Source organism: Myotis yumanensis, unplaced genomic scaffold (genome assembly GCF_028538775.1).
Source record: "Myotis yumanensis isolate MYYU_CA2020_CCGP unplaced genomic scaffold, mMyoYum1.0.hap1 SCAF_12, whole genome shotgun sequence".
NCBI lineage: Eukaryota > Metazoa > Chordata > Mammalia > Chiroptera > Vespertilionidae > Myotis > Myotis yumanensis.
In genome coordinates, this window is record NW_027223763.1 from 2,519,935 (window position 1) to 2,545,310 (window position 25,376).

Sequence of the window (25,376 nt, forward strand, 5' to 3'; positions counted from 1 at the left end):
TTATGGGGCGGGACATCCGGGAGACATCCGGGAGCCGGGGCTGGCAGTTGCCTGTGGATGGTTCCCTTCCCCTCCTCCTCCCACTGCCCATTCCTCCAGGCAGGATAGCTGTGGTTTCAGCCAGGCTCAGGGCCAAGGTCACGCAGGTGTGGGCACACAGATGCTCAGACACACACCTACATGCATAGCTGCTCTTTCCAGGTGGGCTCAAGTTGGGCCAAGGTCACAGAAGTGTGCGCCCACACCCATACACCCACAGGCACATGCACACACACACACACACACATGAGTGCACAAGTGCAGGGATGGTCCACCATTCCCAGGACCTGCTGATCCGGGTGGTTGGTGCCCTCAGCCCACCTGGCCGGTTACTGGGAATGGTCTGGTGGCCCTGGGCAGGGGCTACAGGGACTTGGCTGGGTGCAAAGTGCCCTGCATTGTGGCTCATTGACAAGGACCTGGGTTCACCCTCAGAGATGGGGTCCTACTTCCCTCCAGGCCCGGCCTGGCCCCCACCTTGAGCTCCAGAGCCCAGCAAAGGGAGTTCACAGGGGACTGGGCGTGTGACTTCTGGGACAGAGAGGGCTGTGTGCTCCTGGGCAGTCAGGTGACTGAGCCTGGGTCCAAGGGCCCACTGGTGTGCATTCCGAGCTGGGTGTGGGGACCCAGAGCAGCACAGGGCGGTCCTGCCCTCAGGGAGGGCACCCCTCACACTCAGCACCAGCAGCCCTGGAGGGAGGACTGGAGGCTCAGGTGGGCACAGGTGTGGGGGGAAAGGGACTCCCGCCCAGCCTGGTGGCTTCCCTGAGGAAGAGGAAGGGCCTGGCTTCAGAAATGCACCACCACCTGGGGCACAGCCGAGAGAGACACGGAAGGTGAGGGAGGGGAGGTGGGAGACAGAGAGACAGACAGAGGGAGAGACAGAGACAATGGAGACACAGAGGCAGAGGGAGAGAGGTCTGAGCAGAGTGTGTGAGAGCAGAAAGGCAGCGTGTGGCTCAGGGAGGGTGTCTCATTCAGGAACCAGACGAAGCTCCACAGACAAGGAAGCTCCATGGCTGCACATTAGAATCACCTGGGAATCTTTTTAAAATCCTGATTTCTGGGCCTCATGCTCCCGGAAATTCTGTTTCTTTGTTACTAATGTTGTGGCCCCACCCCATAACAAAGAAACAATTTCTGGAGGATGAGGCCCAGAAATCAGGATTTTAAAAAGATTCCCAGGTGATTCTAATGTACAGCCAAGGTTGAGAACCACTGATATAGATAATATTAAAAATATATCTAAACATGCAATTCTTTGTCCAAAAAATTAGAATGTTCAAAAATTAAATGAAGAAAATTTGGATATATTCGATGGAGATTTTCACACATATTTGAGTGATGATTCCATTGATTCCACAGATGATGCTGAAAAGGAAAATTTTCCCATCGAATTTCTTTTTTTCTTTTTTTCTTTTTTAATAATTAAATCTTTATTGTTCAGATTATTACATTTGTTCCTCTTTTTTCCCCCCATAACTCCCCTCCTCCCAGTTCCCACCCCACCCTCCGCCCTCACTCCCCACCCACTGTCCTCATCCATAGGTGCATGATTTTTGTCCAGTCTCTTCCCGCATTTCCCACACCCCTTCCCCACCGCAAGCATAGTCAGTCCATTCCCTTTCTATGTCCCTGATTCTACTATAATCACCAGTTCATAATGTTCATCAGATTATTTATTCACTTGATTCTTAGATTCACTTGTTGATAGATGCGTATCTGTTGTTCATAATTTGTATCTTTACCTTTTTCTTCTTCTTCCTCTTCTTAAAGGATACCTTTCAGCATTTCATATAATACTGGTTTGGTGGTGATGAACTCCTTTAGCTTTTCCTTATCTGTGAAGCTCTTTATCTGACCTTCAATTTTGAATGATAGCTTTGCTGGATAAAGTACTCTTAGTTGTAGGTTCTTGGTATTCATCACTTTGAATATTGCCACTCCCTTCTGGCTTGCAAAGTTTCTGTTGAGAAATCAGCTGACAGTCGTATGGGTATTCCCTTGTAGGTAACTGAGTTTCTTTCTCTTGCTGCTTTTAAGATTCTCTCTTTGTCTTTTGCTCTTGGCATTTTAATTATGATGTGTCTTGGTGTGGTCCTCTTTGGATTCCTTTTGTTTAAGGTTCTCTGCGCTTCCTGGACTTGTAAATCTATTTCTTTCACCAAGTAGGGGAAGTTTTCTGCCATTATTTCTTCAAATAGGTTTTCAATATCTTGCTCTCTCTCATCTTCTGGCACCCCTATTATTCTGATGTTGGTACGCTTGTAGCTGTCCCAGAGGCTCCTTACACTATCTTCACACTTTCGGATTCTTTTTTCATTTTGCTTTTCCGGTTGGATGTTTTTTGCTTTCCTCGCATTTCAAATCTTTGACTTGATTCTTGCGCTCCTCTGGTCTGCTGTTGGGAGTCTGTATAATATTCTTTATTTCAGTCAGTGCACGCTTACTTTCTAGTTGGTCCTTTATCACAGCATCGAGGGTCTCATTAGATTTCCTGTACATCTCATCAAGTTTATCAACAGCCTCTAGAAGCCTCTTGAGAGACCTCAAAAGTGTGGTTTTGAATTCTATATCCAGTAGCCTGCTTTCCTCCGGTTCTGTCCTTTGTGGCCTGTTTCTTTGTCTTGGCATTTTTTTATGCTTCGCTGTGTCGATAGAGTGGCTTTCCGTGTTAAGTGTCCCAATTACCTGAGGTAGACACTCTTGGTGCATCCCCTTGTGAGCAGTCTTGTAGTCAAGCCTTGATTGTTGTAGGTAATTACTACTTGACCTCCAGGCCAACTGGCTGTGAGAATCAGCTGTGTTGGCAGTGGGAGAACTTCTGTCCTCTAGGGAGGTGCTAATTTAGCCTTTGCCTGAGGCTATCCGGCAAATGGCTCTGTGCATGGCTTGGGCGGGGCGGGTCCCACGGGATCAACAGGGCGGAGGAGGGAGCAGTTATGGCTGCTCTCAGTCCGTCCCCAGAGGCTCTGCCTCTCTGTCCCAGCAACCGCTGCAAACCTCAGAGGGACCGAAGCCAGACAGTCCCGCTTCTCCCGTTTGAGTCTGGGTCCCTAGAGAATCACCCGGATCTGGAGCTCAGAGTCTGAGGCTCCCTCCGGATTGCAACAGTCAACTGCGCCCTCAGCCACCAGCCCGCGCCTTGCGCACTCCGCACCTTAGTATTTTACTTCAGCACTGTGCCTCCTCTGATTCTCGGTTCCTCCTAGTTGTAGAACTTCCACTCAGCCAGCCTTCCTGTGGTTCTGGATGATGTCCGTTCCGTCTTTTAGTTGTATTTTTGAAGTGGTTGTTTGAGGCAGCAAACTCCCGAGTTAACCTATGCCGCCATCTTGGTTTTCCCCCGAATTTCTTAATAGTACATATTACTCCTTTGGGAATTTCATGTCATAAATTAAAATTGAAAGTGGGTGCAGTCATCATGCTATTGAGAAATCTCAATAGTAAATGGGGTCTTTGTAATGGTACCAGATTTATTATCAAAAGATTACGACCTAACATTATTGAAGCTGAAGTTTAACAGGATCTGCAGAGAGAGAGGTTGTTCTGATTTCAAGAATTAATTTGTCCTCATCTGACACTGGCCTCCCATTTAAATTGATTCGATGACGGTTTCCCTCGATGCCAGCATTTGTGATGACTACAGTGGGGCCTTGACTTCCGAGTGTCCCGACTAACTAGTTTTTCGAGATACGAGCTGTCTCTCAGCCGATTTTTTGCTTTGAATTGAGTTTTGAGCTAAAATTCGGGTTACGAGCCAGCTTCAGATACCCTACTGCTAGTTGGCGCAGCGAACGTCACAGTGATTTGACATACGGGTAATTTGAGTTACGAGCTCCGCCATGGAACAAATTAAACTCGTAAGTCAAGGCCCCACTGTATTGATAAATCACAAGGACAAACTCTAGACAGAGTAGGCATATTCCTACCTGAACCCGTTTTCGCACATGGTCAGTTATATGTTGCTTTCTCTTGAGTTTGAAGAGCATGTGACATTACAGTTAAAGTTCTAAGGACTTCATCACAAGGGAAATTAGTCAAGCACTCTGAAAGTGTTTTCACTCTTAGTGTGGTGTACAGGGAGATATTAGAATAAGTTTAATCACTTTATCAGTCATTGTTTTTATATCATGTTTTTTTTGTTTTCATATCATGTTTTTGTGGTTTTTATATCATGCCTCTGTTGTTATTATATCCTTTTGTTACTGTTTATTAATAAATTTATATATTATTTCATAAACATTTTACTAATTTCTTTTCATCTCTCACACTTCTATTACAGAAAGAGGGCAAATAGCAATATTAAAATATCTCTGCTAATTAATTCCCATTTTAAAAATATATGTTTTATTGATTTTTTACAGAGAGGAAGGGAGAGGGATAGAGAGTTAGAAACATCGATGAGAGAGAAATATCGATGAGAGAGAAACATCGATCAGCTGCCTCCTGCACATTTCCCACTGGTGATGTGCCTGCAACCAAGGTACATGCTATTGACCGGAATCAAACCTGGGACCCCTGAGTCCACAGGCCGATGCTCTATCCACTGAGCCAAACCGGTTAGGGCAATTAATTCCCTTTTGATGTGCATGAATTTCCTGCACCAGGCTACTAGTACTGATAATAATTCCCATATTCTTATGCCAAGTGTTGGTTCATTATGTATCCAAGATTACAAACTGTCTACAAAAATGATTCACACAGACCTCTTTGTAAAATCTGCAGAAAAAGGGCTCAAAAAGGTATAAATAGAAAGTACTTCCTCTATGGCTTGGATCAGAGATTTGAGAAACACCTTCCTCTGGGCCCGAGCGAATAAAGACTCCTAATTAATTGGCTCATTAAGGCATCTCATATCTATTTTGCTGATTTATGATACAAAAACACCACCAACAATGCCTGCTGTACCCACAGCCTGGCCAGGGAAACATTGGACCTTGTGCATTAGGGTGGCCGGCTGGTCCCTGTAGCTGCCCCCGCCATACACACCCCCATCAGGAACCATCCCTCTGAGCTCTCACACCTGCTCTGAGCTGACCTGGTAGCTTTGGCTCTCAGACCTGGGCTTGAGTCCTCGCTGTGAGGGCCTGGGGCAAGTGACCTCTCTCGGAGCCCTGGCACTGTAGGACATGGGCCAGCATGGCCAGCTCCTGATGGAAGCGGTGGCTGAACCTCCCCAGGCACGGAGAAGGGAGGGGGAGGGACCAGGATGTGAGACCAAGGCCCTGTGGGCGTGGGCTGGCCTCATGGTGGAGACCCTCCAGGCACCAGCCTCAGCTAGACAGGGGGAGGGGAAGGCAACTAGCAAAGGCCTCAGCCCAAGTTTTTTAAATGGCCCAATGGGAGAACCTAGTGGAAACAGCTGAGCCCATAGCACGCAGCCAATGAGGAACCGGAGGAGGGGCCAAATAAATGGGCTGTGTTCCCACCCAGGTGAGCCTGTGCAGTGGGCGGACACCTGCTCTCCAGAGCTCATTCAAGGTCTCACTTTGACCGCACTTCTGTCTCCGAGTCCCTGTTTGAGTTCGGACAGGTGAGCATGTCTCACAGTAACTGTCTACTATGGGGTGTCCACAGTGCCCACCGCCTGGGCCATGTGAGGTCAGCATGGGGGAGCCCTCAGTGCAGGCGGTGCCCCATCCCAGACCTTGCTGAGGTGGCCATGACCCTGCGTTTGACCTCTGCCTCCTGCTCCCCTCCGGACTCTGCCGGAGCCAGTGGGCAGCAGCCCTGGCCCTGCCGGTGGGCACCCAAGGCCCAGCCCTGTACCCTCTGCTCTGAGCCCGGCGGGATGCGTTACTGTTTCTCCCTGAGATCCAGCTGGAGGCGAATCCGTTTCGCTCCCAGGCCATTCCCTTTAAACAGAGCCCGCTCCCCGCACCCTGAGGTGGTGGCCGAGGCTGGGCCCACTGATAGTGAGGCAATTGCCCACAGGGCCCGTGGCCCCACTCAGGGCCCGCCGCCTGAGCTCAGCACTAGCACTGACGCCTCTCTGACCCTCTTGTCTCCGCTGAAATGAGGGGGGCACCCCACTTCCTGAGCAGGACACCTGCAGAGACCACGTGGGCAGCTGAGGCCATGAGGGCAAAGAGGGTTGCCAGAGGGAGAAGGGGCTTTATTCAGGAAGAGCTGGGGAGGGAGGTGGGCTCCCTGGGTCCCACCTGTGGCCTCTGGGGCCAGGACATTAGAAGCTGATGGCTGCGGACATCTGAGCCCCCTCAGGGTCACCAGTGGGGGGCTCAGGGGGTACCCTCAGAGCCGTCCTAGTAGGGCACCAGGTTTGCTCTGTCTCCAGTCACAGTGGGCAGTGCCTGGTAGGTCTGGGTCCAGTACTGCAGGTAGCTGCTCCTCAGGTGCTGCTTCATGGACTGGTCATCCATCTTGTTGTTAATCTCCAGGTAGTTGCCGTTTTCCTGGGTGTAGGGCTCCCATTGGGTGGGCACGGCCATGTGGCCCTGGTTGGGGTCCCTGCAGATGAGAGAAATGGCCGTGTGTGTTCTGAGGGCTCACAGGAGACTGGAGACCTCCATGCTGACCCGATCACCAGGGCCTCACTGTCTCCTGGACACAGGCTGGGCATGTGCGTGAACTGAGGCCAAGCCAGTACTCCCCCTCTTAGTTTAACCCGCAACTAAAGATATTAATCCATTTATTTCAATGGAGAGTGAAAAGGAGGGAGAGGCAGAGAGAGAGCAACATTGATGTGAGAGAGACACATCCCCAACACGCCCAGCCAGAACTGGGGTTGGGGCCTACAAATGAGGTACGTGCCCTTGACAGGAATCAAACTGGGACCGTTCAGTACACTGGCCCAGGCTCTATCCACTGAGCCAAACCGGCCAGGCCCCTTCCAGTGCCTCCTATCCTCACACACGAGGTACTGAGGCTCAGGGAGGTTAAGTGTACGTGAGGGGACAGGCATGTGGGTCCAGGTGGCAGGAGGCCAGGCCCAGCCTCACCCGCCTTACCCAGTTCTGGCAAAGTTGGTCCAGTAGGCGATCATGGTCCGGGAGACAGTCCTGTCTTGGGCCCGGTAGCCCAGAGGGGTGGCGAAGGGTTTCCCAAACACGTACTGGAGGTCATCAGCGTGGTCGGCGCCCACCCAGCTGGGGTACAATGGATTGCGAGAGGGCTGGGAGAACAGGTAGGTGTAGGTCCGGGCACTCCTGAGGAGGGAGGGACATGGCCCAGGTTGGCAGGGAGCTCGCCGGGGCTGCCCAGCCCAGAGCTGGGCCCTGGAGGGAGGCCATGGGAAGAGCAGGAGGAGCCGGGAAATCCCCAGTCTCAGGAGGGACCTGGATCCCTGCACTGAGGAAGGGAAGGCCGAGGGGTTTTGGGTTCTTCCATGTCAGGTGTATCCATGCTTCCCTCCCCAAAGCCTATCTTCTTTTTCTCCACTGATGAATGTTTGTTCTTCTTCGGATGGTATATCTCTCCCTTCCTGTCAGCATCCCTAACTTACTTTTTGTTTTCACTGGAGGAATACTTGGTGGCCACAGGCCAAAGTTGGTTTGCATGTTGGCAAACTCCAAACCCACAACAGAGATCATCATCCCCCATTCTGTCCCCCTCAGCGTGGGGGAGGGGAGTAGAGAGCGGATGTTGCCAGGGGAGGCCTGTGGGCTGAGGAGGGCCCTGTAAAGGCCCCTGAGCTGGGAGGAGAGGCCTGGGCAAGGCAGATGGTGCAGGCACCGCTGGGACCCCATCACGGCTTTCCCGGGCCTCCCTGACCCCCTGAGCCGCCCACTGGGGAGGCCTTGCTGGGCAGGTGCGTGACCCAGGTGGGCCTTCACTGCCCTGGCCCTCACTTGGCGTTGGCTCTGTGCTGGGCCACGGCCATCTTTGTGGGCATCAGGAAGAAGACGTCGGTCTCAAAGTCCACCATCGTCTTCTTCTTGGCCTCCTGGGAGGAGTCCTGGGCCCAGGACACCGTGTAGAAGTCAAAGGTGGCATTGGCACCTCTGGGCCCCTTGGCGATGGTGACCTGGGTGATCAGCTTGAAGAAGTCCTCCCTGCAGGGACCAAGTCGGCACTGGACCCTCAACGCGGGCAGTGGGAGGGGAGCCACGTGCACCCCCACCCCAACCTCCCACCCCCACCCTCACCCCCACCCCAGGGACCTGCACATGGTCCTCTACACCTGTCGGCCTCCTCCCTCAGCTGATGCCTCTCCAAGAGACCCCTAGGCACCTCCTTGATCCTGCGCCCTACTCACCCCGTGACGGTCTGCTTGTTATTGTTGATGGCCGGCATTTCATTGCTGGCAAAGATGTGGCCGTCCATGTTGTTGGTGCCAGCGATATAGTCAACATCGGCCGCGTTGGCGAAAAGATTGATGGGGTCGTCGGGGATGAAGTCTCCATCAACGACAGGCAGGAGGCCCAACCTGGAGGCTGCGTGGAGAGCGGGGGTCCTTGCACCTTCCAGAATCCCCTGCCAGACCCCAGGCTCAGGGGCAGCCCCTGCCTCCTCTGATCCAGACTAGGGTCCTCAACCTGTCCCCTGACATGGGACGGGATAATTCTATGTCCTGGGCTGCCCTGCGGGTGTGGAGCAGCTTCCCTGGCCCCACCTGCTGATGTCAGCATCCCCCAGTGTGGCAACCCGGACTGTGTGCAGACTGCCACAGGCTCCCTGGGGCCAAACCATCCCGCTGACAGCCCCTGGGCCCGAGGCGCGCCTGTCCCGTCATGGAGTGGACGTCCCTGTCCTCCCTCTCTCTTCTTGCTCGGCCAGAATTGGGAGGAGGAAGCCCAAGAGCAATTGAGGAGCCGCTGGAGTGAGGGCAGGCCTGTTCTGACCTGTGAGCCTAGCCCTGTGCCAGGTCCGCATTGCCCCCCCAGAACCCTGATGGCCCCTGAAGAGACCGCACGGCTGGCTCGGGGCCGCCGGACACGCTGGCATTCACAGGCCCCGCGGTTCTCCAGGGGTTGAGGCGATGGTGGGTGTGCATTTGGGGCCCTGGTGGTTGCGTGGGTCTGTCCTGCCGGGCACTCTGGCTTCATGCACAGTGGGTGGGACACACACGGGGCCCCTGTACTTGGCCTTGGAAGAGAGTTGCAGCTATGGGGCCGATGACGCCGACACTCAAGGCTGTTTTTGCCCAGAGGCCCGTGTCCAGGAGCAGAGGGCAGAGCTGGGCGGGCAGTGGCCACAGCAGGTGTTCAGAGGTGGAGAGTGAGTGCGTGGAGAAGACTCCCTAAAATTGGGTGCAAATGACTGTACGTGGCATGGTTGGGGGTGGGCCCAAATGTGCACCCGCTTCCCAAAGGGGTCAGGACCCAGGGAGGATAAGACGGTGGGATGGCGCCCTCAGCACAAGAGTCTGGCCACACAGGCATCAGGGCCATGGCGGCATGTCGCTGCCTACAGGCGCCAGTGAGCGGGTGATGGGCCAGGCCGCAGACCCGGCACTTCCTCACTTCTTGGGGAGCATGGCCGGCCCCCCATGTGGAGCCCCCACTCACATTCGATGCCTGGTGGGAGTGTCAGAACCCGGGGGTCGGTGGCCTTCAGACACTTGGCCATCCTGGCGGCATCATCCAGGGGGCAGCCCACATCTATGGCGATCTGGGGGTTGGGGGGAGACAGGTGGTGAGGCCAAGGCGGGGCAGAGAGGGATGGGGTCCAGGACAGGGAGTGGACAGGATGTAACCCGAGCCCCTCCCCGACCACAGCTCCCTTTACCTGCATGGCCCAGGAGAGAGGGTTCTTCTGGATGGCCCAGGGGGCCAGCGCCATGCCGCTCTGGCTGATGGCTCGCCGGATGAGGCCCTTGTTGAAGGGAGAGAGGGTCTGCGACACACAGAGGTCCTGTCACCATGGCCTCGCCTCTCCTGCCCACCCGGGCTCCACGAAGGTTAGCTAGACTGTCAGCTTCAAGCTGTTCCCCACAGCCCCATCAGCTCCCCAGCCCTCATCAGCTCCCCCAACCCCCATCAGCTCCCTCAGCCCCCCTTAGCTCCCCTCAGCCGCCATCAGCTCCCCCAACACCCTGGGAGGTAGGCCCGCCCTCCCAGGGCCCCCAACCTGCAGAGAGACGCTGACAGCTCCGGCTGATTGCCCAAAGATGGTGATGTTGTCGGGGTCCCCCCCGAAGGCCGCAATGTTCCTCTTCACCCACGCAATGGCCATGTGCTGGTCCCGAAGGCCTTAGTTACCTGGGGCGGCGGGGGCGAGGGGCTGGGAAGGGGCAGGGTTGGAGCCCATCAGGGGCTGGAGTGGAGGGACAGCATCCTCCATGTGGAGAACCCTGTTAAGCCCCAGGATGGTGCATGGTGGGTCCCCAGGAATCTGGTTGAATGAAGTGCTGGGGGCTCAGTAGAAGACCAGGAGCAAGAGGGCCAGGCTGCTCATCTCTCTCCCTGACACCATCTCTCTTGTCTGAACTACGGCCCTGTTTCCCCCGAGTCATCACCTCAATGTCTCATCTTCTCTCTTTCCCTGAGTCCCTGTCTCTGTGCCCTGGGGTCCCTGGGTCCCTGGCTGGCAGGCTGGCAGCCTCTTCTCTCACTGTAGCTGCAGATGGGCTCCTGTGTCTCACTGTCCATCCCCAGCTTCCTGCTCTGCCAGTAGAATTCTGGGTCTCTCTGGGAGACTGTCAGGAGTTGTTGGGAGAAAGCAGTGCTGAAGGGCCCCCCACCTGCTCCCTCACCCCTGGCCCAAGGCGCCCAGCACACCTGGCAGGTTGGCGTCCCCAGTGCTGAGGAAGCCCAGCGGCCCGAGGCGATAGTTGAATGTGACCACGATGACGTTGCCCAGTGAGGCGATCTCCTCCCCGTCGTACTGATAGTCACTGAAGAAGTTGAACCCTTGGCCGGACCCGGAGAAGAAGCCTCCTCCATAGATCCAGATCATGACAGGCAGGTTCTGGGAAACTGAGGCAGGAAGCAGGCCCGGTGACCCCAGCTGCCCCTCCCCATCCCCTCTGGGTGCTTATTTCAGGGAATTTCAGCTCTGGAGCCCACACACAGCCAAGGGGCAGGGCAGGGCTGGGCCTCTGGCTGCTTGGGCGCTTCATGCAGGTTTGGGGACCTGGAGGGCATGGGGTGGGGGGAATGTACCTTCCTTCTGGCCCTGGGGGACCCAGATGTTGAGATAGAGGCAGTCCTCTGAGCCCTCGGTGTCGTCCTGGGTGAGAGAGACTTGCAGGCATTGCTGCTTGAAGTCCTTGGCCCTCAGGGTCCCTTTGGGTGACCAGAGGGGCTGGCGTGATGATGGTGGCTCCACCCGCCACCCCAGGCACAGAGCCAGCCCAGCACCCACCCACCCACTCCCACCTTGCCAGCCGGGGTGCGGCTGGGGGTTCTCCAGGGCCTTGGGCGGGGCGGCGAAGGGGATGCCCTTGAAGATGTCCACAGAGCGGCCGCCGATGCCGAAGAGGCCGAGCTTCTTGTTGACGCCCTCCACGAAGCCCCCTTCCGTGTGCACCACGCCCAGCTGGGGAGAGGGCCTGGCTCAGGGGGCGCAGGCTGGGTGGGCCAGTGGGGTGGGGTGTCTCCAGCAGGCTCTAGGGGCCCTGACACAGCTCCAAGGAGGTGCCCCTAGTAATGCCTGCCTGTAGCTGTGGGTTCCTGGGGAAGCCCCCCTCCTCACCCCCTGGGCAGGGCCGTGAGGAAAGGGAGCCTGCCTGTGCCCTGAGGCTCCTGAGTCACCATGGAGGCCGTGGCCACTGGCAAGCAGGTGGGGGTAGCTCCCTCTCAGGGGCCGGGATAGACTGAGGTCCAGACTCCTGTTCCGACATTGGGGGCTGTGATGGGCAACCCGCCTGACTGCTCAGGGCCCAGCTCCCTTCTGTGCCAGGGCCATGGCCATCCCCGGACAGAGGAAGAGCCGGAGGGCCCTGGTGGCCAAGGCGGACTCTGCAAATCAGCACTGAGGACGCCAGGGACACTGGGGTTTCGGGTACACGGTGCCTTGTTTGTGTTTGGCCTCAGTGCACCCTGTGTGCCCTGAGAGCACGCCTGTACCAGAACTACTTATTTGTGGTTTCTGATGTTCAAGTTTGCGGGCGTCCTGTATTTGAGCTGCGCCATCGTGTGCGTGCGAATGCAGGAGCAGAGGAAGGGCCAGGAAAGTGCCCTCTGGGTGTGGGTTCTTGGGGGCTCCTCCTGCGAGCGCCTCACCTGCCTGCTCCCCCCCCCCCCCCCCGCACCCCCGGTGCCTGACTCAGTTCCCGGGCCTGGTTAGGGGAGCTGACATGGCCCCTCCTCGCCCGCTGGGCTCTCGCTTACCGTTGCTGCGCTCACTACTGCCAAGCAGTAGGCGAGGCCTAAGACAGCCAGCTCCGGGCGCCCCATGGTGGGTGTGCCTGCCTCAGTGCCCTGCCTCTGAGCAGGGGTATTTATGGGGCGGGACATCCGGGAGATATCCGGGAGCCAGGGCTGGCAGCTGCCTGTGGATGGTTCCCTTCCCTTCCTCCTCCCTCCATCCCTTCCTCCAGGCAGGATAGCTGCCATTTCAGCCAGGCTCAGGGCCAAGGTCATGCAGGTATGGACACACACACACATTCATAGCTGCCCTTTCCAGGCGGGTTCAGGCAGGGCCAAGGTCACAGAGGTGTGTGAGAATACATGTGCACGCAAGCACGCGAGCTCTCTCTCTCTCTCTCTCTCTCTCTCTCTCTCACACACACACACACACACACACACACACACACACACGTGTGCACGGGTGCAGGGATGGTCCTCCTTGCCCATGACCTGCTGTTCCCGGGTGCCTGGTGCCCTCTGTGCACCTGGGCTGATAACTGGAAATAGTCAGGTGGCCCAGGCCAGGGGCTGAGGGTTGGGGCCTTGGTGGGTGCAATTGTGGCTCATTGACAAGGGCCTGGGCTCACCCTCAGAGAAGGGGGCCTGCTTCCCTCCAGGCCCGGCCTGGCCCCCACCTCGAGCTCCGGAGCCCAGCAAAGGGCGTTCACAGGGGACTGGGCGTGTGACTTCTGGGACAGGGAGGGCTGTGTGCTCCTGGGCAGCCACGTGGCTGAGCCTGGGTCCGAGGGCCCACGGGTGTGCAGTCCGAGCTGGGTGTGGGGACCCAGAGCAGCACAGGGCGGTCCTGCCCTCAGGGAGGGCACCCCTCACACTCAGCACCAGCAGCCCTGGAGGGAGGACTGGAGGCTCAGGGGGGCACAGGTGTGGGGGGAAGGGGGCTCCCGCCCAGCCTGGTGGCTTCCCTGAGGAAGAGGAAGGGCCTGGCTTCAGAAATGCACCACGACCTGGGGCACAGCAGAGAGAAACATGAGGGGTGAGGGAGGGGAGGTGGGAGACAGAGAGACAGACAGAGGGAGAGACAGAGACAATGGAGACACAGAGGAAGAGGGAGAGAGATAAGAGCTGAGTGTGTGAGAGCAGAAAGCCAGCGTGTGGCTCGGGGAGCGTGTCTCACTCAGGAACCAGAGGAAGCTCCATGGACAAACCTAGGGCTCCTGACTTCTCCAGGGTTGGAGGGTGCTCAGGGCCCGGGGACAGCAGAGCCCTTCCAGGCCAGCGGCCCCTCGCCTAGGCCCCTCAGCCCTTCGCTACCAGGAGCCGTGCTTGTACACAGGCCACAGCCCGGCTCACGTCACGACTGGGGCTGTGCCCAGCACCACATGGATCCACAGACACCGGCCACGCTGGCTGCCTGCTGATCCCGATCCCAGGTCTCCTGCGATGAGGTGGGGAGGGGGCCGAACAGTGGGAAGCAGGAGCTGGGCAGGTGGGCCTGTGGGTGAGGCCCGGGGAGCAAAGGGTTTGAGGGTGCGTTTGTTAACAGGCCTTTGGCCAGCTAGTCCAATTCTGAGAACCTGTTCTGTAGGAAGTAATTCTGAGTATGTACACATGGCCATGGAGGCCACTCATCACAGAGAGATGCAAATTCCAACCACAGTGTTAATCAGCTGACACCTGCCTGGATGGCCACCATCAGCAAGTCCACAAACGACAAGTGCTGGCCGGGTGTGGAGAAGAGGGAACCCTCGTGCACTGCTGGTGGGATGCGCACCGGTGCGGCCACTGTGGAGAACAGTACGGAGCTGCCTCAGAAAATTAAAAATGGAACTGCCGTTTGACCCAGTGATCCCACTTCTGGGAATATCCTATGAATCCTGAAGCACCAATCAGAAAGGATGTGCGCACCCCCATGTTCATAGCAGCGTTATTGTCAATAGTCAAGATCTGGTAACAGCCCAAGTGACCATCAATAGATGAGTGGATAAAAAAAAGCTGTGGTACACTTACACTATGGAATAATAAATAGCAGGAAAAAAGAAGGATCTCTTATTCTTTGAGACAGCCTGGAGGGACCTGGACAGTATTAGGATAAAGGAAATAAGCCAGTGGGAGAAAGACAAGTATCACATGATCTCACTGATATATGGAATCTAACAAACAAGGTAGAACCATAGACGTGGAAGCATGGAACAGAAGGACAGATCTCAGAGAAAAGGTGGGAGGGATGGCGAGAAGAGATTATTCAAGAACTATTAGGCATATATTCATAGACAATAGACACGGGAGAGGCTGGGCTGGGGTGGGAGCTGGGTGGAGAGGGGCCGACAGGGCAAATGGCGGACATCTGTAATACTCGCAACAACACAATTTCAAAGTAGAGAAAGTAGCCCGGCCAGTGTGGCTCAATTGGTTTGAGTGCCTTCCGTGCACCAACACGTCACCCTTTCCATTCCCATGTGTCCCAATACTGCACACATGGGCCTCAGTCCCCAGCCAGGGGCGTGCAGGAGGCAGCCAATCTGTGTATCTATCAGATCCATTTCCTCTCTCTCCCTCCCTCTCTAAAAAAGAAAATCAATAATAAAGAAAAATCTTTAGAATAGGCCAATTGACTGAGGCAGGAAGTTGAATAGAATAGCAGCAGTTGGGAGAGGGGAGATACTGATCAGTGGACACAAATTTCTGTTTGGAGTGATGCAATGATTTGAACTAGATGGTGGTGATGGTTGCACAGTAGTGTGACTGCAGTTAATATCACTGAATTGAACTCATAGATCATTAAACTATCGTATTTTATGTGATTTATATTTTACCCAGATTTTTGAAGACAGTTGCAAGGACCACCTCCTGACCCAGGACTGGGCTGCCTTCCTGAAAACTGCTGTTTGAACGACTCTGTTATTCTTAGACAGTCTCTTATTGGTCAACACTGTCATTGTAGATAGTCCCTTATTCTATAAAATAACTGTTTTAGTTTGAATAATAGAAAAAGATAAAAACTTAGCTGTCTGACCTTGCAAGCTGGCCATCCGACATAACAGGCTAACACTAATCTACTTATATAAAAACCCTGGGTATAACATCATGGCCAGAAGCGGGACGAACCTGAAGGAAGTCAGTCCTGCAGGGGTCGTCTTGGAAACGGCTTCGCCCTCCCCCAGCTGTTTCCTGGAGTGTGAGTTTTCAGGCAGGAACCCGCCCTCGGAGCTGAGCATGGAAGTGAAATGATTTGTAATGGATCTATTATTGAAGCTACCTTTGGAAATACTATGTCTATAGATCAGTGGTTCTCAACCGTGGCTGCACATTAGAATCACCTGGGAATCTTTTTAAAATCCTGATTTCTGGGCCTCATGCTCCCGGAAATTCTGTTTCTTTGTTACTAATGTTGTGGCCCCACCCCATAACAAAGAAACAATTTCCAGAGGATGAGGCCCAGAAATCAGGATTTTAAAAAAAATTCCCAGGTGATTCTAATGTACAGCCAAGGTTGAGAACCACTGCTATATATAATATTAAAAATATATCTAAACATGCAATTCTTTGTCCAAAAATGAGAATGTTCAAAAATTAAATGAAGAAAATTTGGATATACTAGATGGAGATTTTAACACATATTTGAGTGATGATTCCATTGATTCCACAGATGATGCTGAAAAGGAAAAATTTCCCATCGAATTTCTTAATAGTACATATTACTCCCTTGGGAATGTTGTGTCATAAATTAAAATTGAAAGTGGGTGCAGTCATCATGCTATTGAGAAATCTCAATAGTAAATGGGGTCTTTGTAATGGTACCAGATTTATTATCAAAAGATTATGACCTAACATTATCGAAGCTGAGGTATTAACAGGATCTGCAGAGAGAGAGAGGTTGTTCTGATTTCAAGAATTAATTTGTCCTCATCTGACACTGGCCTCCCATTTAAATTGATTCAAAGACAGTTTCCCTCGATGCCAACATTTGTGATGACTACTGTATTGATAAATCACAAGGACAAACTCTAGACAAAGTAGGCATATTCCTACCCGAACCCGTTTTTGCACATGGTCAGTTATATGTTACATTCTCTCGAGTGTGAAGAGCATGTGATGTTACAGTTAAAGTTCTAAGGACTTCATCACAAGGGAAATTAGTCAAGCACTCTGAAAGTGTTTTCACTCTTAGTGTGGTGTACAGGGAGATATTAGAATAAGTTTAATCACTTTATCAGTCATTGTTTGCATCACTGTTGTTTTTATATCATGTTTTTGTTGTTTTCATATCATGTTTTTTGTCGTTTTTATATCATGCCTCTGCTGTTGTTATATCCTTTTGTTACTGCTTATTAATAAATTTATATATTATTTCATAAACATTTTACTAATTTCTTTTCATCTCTCACACTTCTATTACAGAAAAAGGGCAAATAGCAATATTAAAATATCTCCGCTAATTAATTCCCTTTTTAAAAAAATATATTTTATTGCTTTTTTACAGAGAGGAAGGGAGAGGAATAGAGAGTTAGAAACATCGATGAGAGAGAAACATCGATCAGCTGCCTCCTGCACACTTCCCACTGGGGTTGTGCCTGCAACCAAGGTACATGCTATTGACCGGAATCAAACCTGGGACCCTTGAGTCCACAGGCCGATGCTCTATCCACTGAGCCAAACCAGTTAGGGCAATTAATTCCCTTTTGATGTGCATGAATTTCGTGCACCGGGCTACTAGTACTGATAATAATTCCCATATTCTTATGCCAAGTGTTGGTTCATTATGTATCCAAAGTTACAAACTGTCTACAAAAATAATTCACACAGAGCTCTTTGTAAAATCTGCAGAAAAAGGGCTCAAAAAGGTATAAATAGAAAGTACTTCCTCTATGGCTTGGATCAGAGATTTGAGAAACACCTTCCTCTGGGCCCGAGCGAATAAAGACTCCTAATAATTGGCTCATTAAGGCATCTCATATCTAACTTGCTGATTTATGATACAAAAACACCACCAACAATGCCTGCTGTACCCACAGCCTGGCCAGGGAAACATTGGACCATGTGCATCAGGGTGGCCGGCTGGTGCCCTGAGCTGCCCCTGCCATGTACACCCCCAGCAGGAACCTTTAATCATCTGAGCCCTCATGTCTGCTCTGAGCTGACCTGGTAGCTTTGGTGTCTCAGACCTGGGCTTGAGTCCTCCCTGTGAGGGCCTGGGGCAAGTGACCCCTCTTGGGGCCCTGGCGCTGTAGGACATGGGCCAGCATGGCCAGCTCCTGATGGAAGCGGTGGCTGAACCTCCCCAGGCACAGAGAAGGGAGGGGGAAGGACCAGAATGTGAGACCAAGGCCCTGTGGGCATGGGCGGGCATCATGGTGGAGACCTACCAGGCACCGGCCTCAGCTAGACAGGGGGAGGGGGAGGCAACTAGCAAAGGCCTCAGCCCAATTTTTTTAAATGGCCCAATGTGAGGACCTAGTGGACGTGTCAGGAAACAGCTGAGCCCATAGCACGCAGCCAATGAGGAACCGGACGAGGGGCCAAATAAATGGGCTGTGTTCCCACCCAGGTGAGCCTGTGCAGTGGGCGGACACCCGCTCTCCAGAGCCCATTCAAGGTCTTGCTTTCACTGCACTTCTGTCTCTGAGTCTGTCATTTGAGTTCGGACAGGTGAGCGTGTCTCACAGTAACTGTCCACAACGGGGTGTCCACAGTGCCCCCCGCCCGGGCCATGTGAGGTCAGGATGGGGGAGCCCTTGGTGCAGGCGGTGCCCGTCCCAGACCTTGCTGAGGTGGCCATGACTCTGCGTCTGACCTCTGCCTCCCGCTGCCCTCCAGACTCTGCCAGAGCCAGCGGGCATCAGCCCTGGCCCTGCTGGTGGGCACCCAAGGCCCAGCCCTGTACCCTCTGCTCTGAGCCCAGCGGGATACATTACTGTCTCTGCCTGGGATACAGCTGGAGGCGAATCCGTTTCTCTACCAGGCCTTCCCTGTTAGATAGGGCCCGCTCCCCGCACCCTGAGGTGGTGGCCGAGGCTGGGCCCACTGGTAGTGAGGCAATTGCCCACAGGGCCCGTGGCCCCACTCAGGGCCCGCAGCCTGAGCTCAGCCCTGGCGCTGATGCTTCTCTGACAGTCTTTTCTCCTCTGAAATGAGGGGGGCGCCCTACTTCCTGAGCCGGACACAGGCAGAGACCTGACGGGCAGCTGAGGTCATGAGGGCAAAGAGGGTTGCCAGAGGGAGAAGTGGCTTTATTCAGGAAGAGCTGGGGAGGGAGGTGGGCTCCCTGGGTCCCACCTGTGGCCTCTGGGGCAAGGACATTAGAAGCCAATGGCTGCGGGCATCTGAGCCCCCTCAGAGTCACCAGTCGGGGGCTCAGGGGGCGTCCTCAGAGTCATCCGAGTAGGGCAGGAGGGTGGCCCCATCTCCATTCACAGTGGGCAGTGCCTGGTAGGTCTGGGTCCAGTACTGCAGGTAGTTGCTCCTCAGGTGCTGCTTCATGGACTGGCCATCCATCTTCTTGTTAATCTCCAGGTAGTTGTCGTTTTCCTGGGTGTAGGGCTCCCATTGGGTGGGCACAGCCGAGTGGCCCTGGTTGGGGTCCCTGCAGATGAGAGAAAAGGCCGTGTGGGGTCTGAGGGCTCACAGGAGGCTGGAAACCTCCATGCTGACCCGACCACCAGGGCACCTCACTGTCTCCTGGGCACCAGTCTGGCATGTATGTGTTCTGTGCCCAACCAGTAGCTCTATCCTCACACACAGGGGGTACAGAGGCTCAGGGGGGTTAAGTGTATGTGAGGGGACAGGCATGTGGGCCCAGGTGGCAGGAGGCCTGGCCCAGCCTCACCCGCCTTACCCAGTTCTGGCAAAGTTGGTCCAGTAGGCGATCATGGTCCGGGAGACAGTCCTGTCTTGGGCCCGGTAGATCAGGGGCTTGTCGAAGGGCTTCCCATACACGTACGGGAGTTCAGTGATGTGGTCGGCGCCCATCCAGCTGGGGTACAATGGAATGCGAGATGGGTGGGAGAACAGGTAGGTGTAGGTCCGAGCACTCCTGAGGAGGGAGAGACACGGCCCAGGTTGGCAGGGTGCTCACCTGGACTGCCCAGCCCAGAGCTGGGCCCTGGAGGGAGGCCATGGGGAGAGCAGGGAGGAGCCGGGAGATCCCCAGACTCAGGAGGGACCTGGGTCCCTGCACCGGGGAAGGGAAGGCCGAGGGGTTGTGGTTCTGGGATGTCAAGTATATCCACACTTCCCTCCCCAAAGCCTATGGAGGCGTCTTCCTTCCTTTTCTCTGCAGATGAATTTGTGTTCTTCGTCGGGTATATACCTGACCCACCCAATGAACAACACAAGTTCATGTAGTTGCTACACGCGTTCATCCTACACTTCCTAGGCATCGTTTTCTCTCCCTTCCGTGTCGGCATCCCTAATGAACTTTTTATTTTCACTGGAGGTTTACCAGGTGGCCGCAGGCCAAAGTTGTTTTGAATGTTGGCAAACTCCACACCCACAACAGAGACCATCATCCCGTGTTCTGTCCCCCTCGGCCAGGGGGCTGCGGGGAGGCTGCAGACACTGCAGGGAGGCCTGTGGGCTGAGGGAATGGGGGACTGATAACCTGATAGAGCACCTGGATTAATCTGAAAGTAACCCCACTATTTTCAGTCTTAGAACACACATACTTATGTGAAGAGGGGGTTAAGTTTTCCTGAAATTTCCTTTGAAGGCCAGTGCAAAGCAATGTATGTGGTGACTCAGCTGTAAATCCAGGAAGCAGAACCAATAAGCAGGACAGACCCACCATGATTCAAAACATCATCTCATCCCCATTATCTCATCCACATCATCTCATGGTTCTGACTACAATAGCTGATGTCTGCGGACACCCAGGGCTGTACGAAGCACGCCAGCCCCTTTGCCTTTAGAGTCCTGTGCCCTACACCTGCTGGAAAACAGGATTTGAATGGTTGTAAGCACCCTGTCTTCTTGGTGGGCTGGCCTTCTCAATAAATGCCTCATATGGTTCAACCCGGCCTTCGTGATTGGACACAGGGACAGGCAACCCCAGCCCACCCGGGGCTTCCCTGTAACATGAGGAGGGCTCTGTAAAGGCCCCAGAGCTGGGAGGTGAGGAGGGGACTTATCAAGTCTCAAACAGGCATGGGCAAGGCAGATGCTGCAGGCACTGCAGGGACCCCATCACGGCTGTCCCGGGCCTCCCTGACCCCCTGAGCCACCCACTGGGGAGGCCTTGCTGGGCAGGTGCATGACCCAGGCCTCTCCTGCCCCAGACCTCACTTGGCGTTGGCTCTGTGCTGGGCCACAGTCATCTTCGTGGGCATCAGGAAGAGGACGTCAGTCTCCAAGTCCACCACCGTCTTCTTCTTGGCCTCCTGGGAGGAGTCCTCGGCCCAGGACGCCGTGTAGAAGTCAAAGGTGGCATTGGCACCTCTGGGCCCCTTGGCAATGGTGAGCCCACTGACCAGCTTGAAGAAGTCCTCCCTGCAGGGACAAGCCGACACTGAATCCTGGACCTGGGCCAGCGGTAGCATCCCCCTGAAACCACCGCAAGGGGCCTGCGGATGGCCCGCTACACCGGCCAACTTCCTTCTCCAGCTGATGCCTCCCCAAGAGGCCCCCAGGCACTGCCCTAGCCCTGCACCCTACTCACCCTGTGACGGTCAGCAAGCCCACGTTGATGGCTGGCATGTCAACGCTGGCAAAGAGGTGGCCGTCCATGTCGTTGGTGCCAGCGATGTAGTCGATGTCGGCCGCGTTGGCAAAAAGGTTGATGGGGTCGTCGGGGATGAAGTCTCCGTCCACAACAGGCAAGAGGCCCAAATAGTACACACCTGGGTCTGCTTGGAGAGCGGGGGTCCTCACACCTTTCAGAGCCCCACTGCCAGACCCCAGGCCCAGGGGCAGCCCCTGCCTCCTCTGATCCAGACCAGGGTCCTCAGCCTGTCCCCCTGACATGGGGCCTGGATAATTCTAAGGCCTGGGCTGCCCTGCGGGTGTGGAGCAGCTTCCCTGGCCCCACCTGCTGATGTCAGCACCCCCAAGTGTGGCAACCCAGACTGTGTGCAGACTGCCACAGGCTCCCTGGGGCCAAACCATCCCGCTGACAGCCACTGGGCCTGAGGCCCCTAAATTGGGTGCAAATGACTGTTTCTGTCCATTGTTGGGGGGGAAAGGTGCACCAGCTTCCCAAGGGGGTCAGGACCCAGGGAGGCTCAGAGGGAGGGATGGTGCCCTCCGCACAGACATTCCAGGCCACGGAGGCAACAAGGGCCCTGGCGGCACCGGGCTCCAAGGGACGCCAGTGAGCGGGTGATGGGCCAGGCTGCAGCCCCTCAATCCTCACTTATTTGGGAGCATTGCCCTCCCCCCATGTGGAGCCCCACTCACACTTCCGTCCCAAAAGGGGCATCTTATAGGCCAGGGTCAGGGCCCGGGGGTCGGTGACCTTCAGACACTTGGCCATCCTGGCGGTATCGTCCAGGGGGCAGCCCACCTTCTTGGCAATCTGGGGGTTGCAGGGAGACAGGTAGGTGAGGCCAGTGTGGGGCAGACAGCCATTGGGACCGGGACAGGGCATGGACAGGAGGTAACCCTCCCCCTCCCCCACCGCAGCTCCCCTTTACCTGCTTAGCCCAGGAGAGAGGGTTCTTCTGGATGGCCCAGGTGGCCAGCGCCACGCCGCTCTGGCTGATGGCTCGTCGGATGAGGCCCTTGTTGTAGGGAGAGAGGATCTGCGACACACAGAGGTCCTGTCACCATGGCCTCGCCTCTCCTGCCCACCCGGGTGCCACCAGAGACAGCCAGACTGTCAGCTTCATGCTGTTACCCACAGCCCCCGTCACCTCCCCAGTTCCCATCATCTCACCCAGCCCCATCAGCTCCCCCAACACCCGTCAGTTCCCTCAGCTCCCAATAGCTCTCCTAGCTCCCCCTGAGCTCCCCACTAACACCCTGGGAGGAAGGCCCGGCCTCCCACGGTCCTTTAGACCTGCAGAGAGACGCTGACACTTCCAGATGATTGTCCAAAGATGGTGATGTTGTCGGGGTCCCCCCCGAAAGCTGCAATGTTCCTCTTCACCCACGCGATGGCCATGTGCTGGTCCCGAAGGCCATAGTTACCTGGGGTGGGTGGGGGAGCCCATCAGGGACTGGGGTGGGGGGAGAGCGTCCTCCATGTGGAGACCCCTGTCAAGCCCCAGGATGGCGCAGGGCGGGTCCCAGGAGGCTGTTGAATGAGGTGCTGGAGGGTGTGTGGGGCTCAGGTAGGGGACCAGGACCAGGAGGGCCAGGCTGCTCGACTCTCTCCCTGACACGGTCCCTCTTCTTGTCTGTCTGTCCTACGACTCTGTGTCCCTTGAGTCACCACATCAGTGTCTCATCTTCTGTTTCTCCCTGGGTCCCTGTCCCTGGTCTCTGGTCTCCCTGGGTCCCTTTCCCTGGTCTCTGGTCTCCCTGGCTCCCTGTCCCTGTTCTCAGGTCTTCTTGGGTCCGGATATCTGCTCCCTGGTGTCCCTGGGTCCCTGCATGGCTGGCTGGCAGCCTCTTCTCTCGCTACAGCTGCCAATGGGCTCCTGTGTCTCACTGTCCATCCCCAGCTTCCTGCTCTGCCAGTAGAATTCTGGGTCTGTCTGTGAGGCTGTCAGGAGTTGTTCGGTGAAAGTGGTGCTGAAGGGCCCCTGCCAGCTCCCTCACCCCTGGACTCACACGCCCGACACACCTGGCAGGTTGGCATCCCCAGTGCTGAGGTAGCCCAGTGGCCCAACACGGTGGTTGAAGGTGACCAAAATGACGTTGCCCCGCGTGACGATCTCCTCCCCATCGAACTGATAGTCACTAAAGAACTTTAACCCTTGGCCGGTCCCAAAGAAGAAGGCCCCTCCGAAGATCCAGATCATGACAGGCAGATTCTGGGAAACTGAGGCAAGAGAGCAGACCCGGTGACCCCAGCTGCCCCTCCCCATACCGTCTGGGTGCTTGTTTCAGGGAATTTCAGCTCTGGAGCCCACACACAGCCAAGGGGCTGGGCAGGGCTGGGCCTCTGGCTGCCTGGGCACTTTCTGCAGGTTCAGGGACCAGGTATGCATGGGATGGGGAGATGCACCTTCCTTCTGGCCCTGGGGGACCCAGATGTTGAGGTAGAGGCAGTCCTCAGAGCCCCTGGTATTTAACTGGGTGAGAGAGATTTGCAGGCATCGCTGCTTGTAGTCCTTGGCCTTCAGTATCCCTGTGGGTGACCAGAGGGGCTGGCGTGAGGATGGTGGCCCCATCCCGCCACCCCAGGCACTGGGCCAGCCCGGCCCCCACCCACCCACTCCCACCTTGCCAGCCGGGGTGCGGCTGGGGATTCTCCAGGGCCTTGGGCGGGGCAGCGAAGGGGATGCCCTTGAAGATGTCCACAGAGCGGCCGCCAATGCCAAGGAAGCCGAGCTTCTTGTTGACACCCTCCACGAAGCCCCCTTCCGTGTGCACCACGCCCAGCTGGGGAGAGGGCCAGGCTCAGGGGACGCAGGCTGGGTGGGCCAGTGGGGTGGGGCAACCCCAGCAGGTTCTAGGGGTCCAGGACAGCTTTTAGGTAGGGAGCCTAGTCACGAATGCCTGTAGCTGTGTGTTCCTGTGGAAGCCCTGCTCCTCACCCCATGGCAGGGCCCTAAGGAAAGAGATCCTGTAGCTGCCCCGAGGCTCCCGGCTCCCCCGAGGCTCCCGGCTCCCCCTGGAGGGGCCTCCCTGGCCACTGGCAAGCAGGTGTGTGTCGCCCCTTTCAGGGGCTAGGGGCCGGGGGCCGGGCTCCGGGTTTAACTAGACTGAGGTCCAGACTCCTGTTCCGAAGCTGGGGGCTGTGATGGGCAGCCTGCTGACCTGCTCAGTGCCCAGGTCCCTTCTGTGCCAGGACATGGCCATCCCCGGAGAGAGGCAGAGCCGGAGGGCCGTAGTGGTCAAGGCGGACTCCGCAAATCAGCACTGAGGAAGCCAGTGACACTGGGGTTTTGTTTGTGTTGGGCGTCAGTGCTCCCTGTGTGCCCTGGAGAGCGCCTGTACCAGAATTTATTCTCGGTGTCTGACGTTCAAGTTCCTGGGCGTCCTGTATTTGAGCTGCGTCTGTGCCATCGTGTGCGTGCGGATGCAGGAGCAGAGGAAGGGCCAGGAAAGTGCCCTCTGGGTGTGGGTTCTCGGGGGCTCCTCCTGCCAGCGCCTCACCTGCCTGCCCCCCTTCCCTCTGCGGTGCCCGACCCAGTTCCCAGGCCGGGTTAGGGGAGCAGACAGGGGCTCCTCCTCCTCCGCTGGGCTCTCACTTACCGTTGCTGCGCTCACTACTGCCAAGCAGTAGGCGAGGCCTAAGACAACCAGCTCTGGGCGCCCCATGGTGTGTGTGCCTGTCTCGGGGCCCTGCCTCTGAGCAGGGGTATTTATGGGGCGGGACATCCGGGAGACATCCGGGAGCCGGGGCTGGCAGCTGCCTGTGGATGGTTCCCTTCCCTTCCTCCTCCCTCTGCCCCTTCATCCAGGCAGGATAGCTGCCATTTCCAGCCAGGCTCAGGGCCAAGGTCATGCAGGTGTGAGCACACAGACACTCACACACACACACACACACACACACACACACTCATAGTTGCCCTTTCCAGGCAGGTCAGGCAGGGCCAAGGTCATGCAGGTGTGGGCACATACACACACACACACACACACACACGCATACATACACACACACACGTGTGCACGGGTGCAGGGATGGTCCGAGTTGCCCATGACCTGCTGTTCCCGGGTGCCTGGTGCCCTCTGTGCACCTGGGCTGGTAACTGGAAATAGTCAGGTGACCCAGGCCAGGGGCTGAGGGTTGGGGCCTTGGTGGGTTCAATTGTGGCTCATTGACAAGGCCCTAGGCTCACCCTCAGAAAAGGGGGCCTGCTTCCCTCCAGGCCCAGCCTGGCCCCCACCTTGAGCTCCGGAGCCCAGCAAAGGGCGTTCACAGGGGACTGGGCGTGTGACTTCTGGGACAGAGAGGGCTGTGTGCTCCTGGGCAGCCACGTGGCTGAGCCTGGGTCCGAGGGCCCACGGGTGTGCAGTCCGAGCTGGGTGTGGGGACCCAGAGCAGCACAGGGCGGTCCTGCCCTCAGGGAGGGCACCCCT

The 25,376-nt window shown here is 55.9% G+C and overlaps 2 protein-coding genes across 2 annotated transcripts; both read right to left on the reverse strand.

The window, feature by feature from the left end:
* Positions 1–5,601: 5,601 nt before the first annotated feature.
* LOC139020969 (bile salt-activated lipase-like) lies at positions 5,602–12,341 on the reverse strand. Its single transcript, XM_070431081.1, is given in 11 exon segments — positions 5,602–6,510; positions 7,011–7,208; positions 7,851–8,054; positions 8,258–8,435; positions 9,510–9,612; positions 9,730–9,837; positions 10,072–10,202; positions 10,722–10,919; positions 11,106–11,228; positions 11,322–11,481; positions 12,276–12,341. Coding segments are annotated over 11 exon segments (1,698 nt in total). The 3' UTR covers positions 5,602–6,281.
* A 6,127-nt stretch (positions 12,342–18,468) lies between these two features.
* On the reverse strand, positions 18,469–24,614 carry LOC139020370 (bile salt-activated lipase-like). Its single transcript, XM_070429997.1, is given in 12 exon segments — positions 18,469–18,616; positions 18,618–18,834; positions 19,087–19,284; positions 20,532–20,735; positions 20,905–21,091; positions 21,642–21,759; positions 21,878–21,985; positions 22,243–22,373; positions 22,972–23,169; positions 23,356–23,478; positions 23,573–23,732; positions 24,549–24,614. Coding segments are annotated over 12 exon segments (1,776 nt in total). The 3' UTR covers positions 18,469–18,550.
* Between the last annotated feature and the right edge of the window lie 762 nt (positions 24,615–25,376).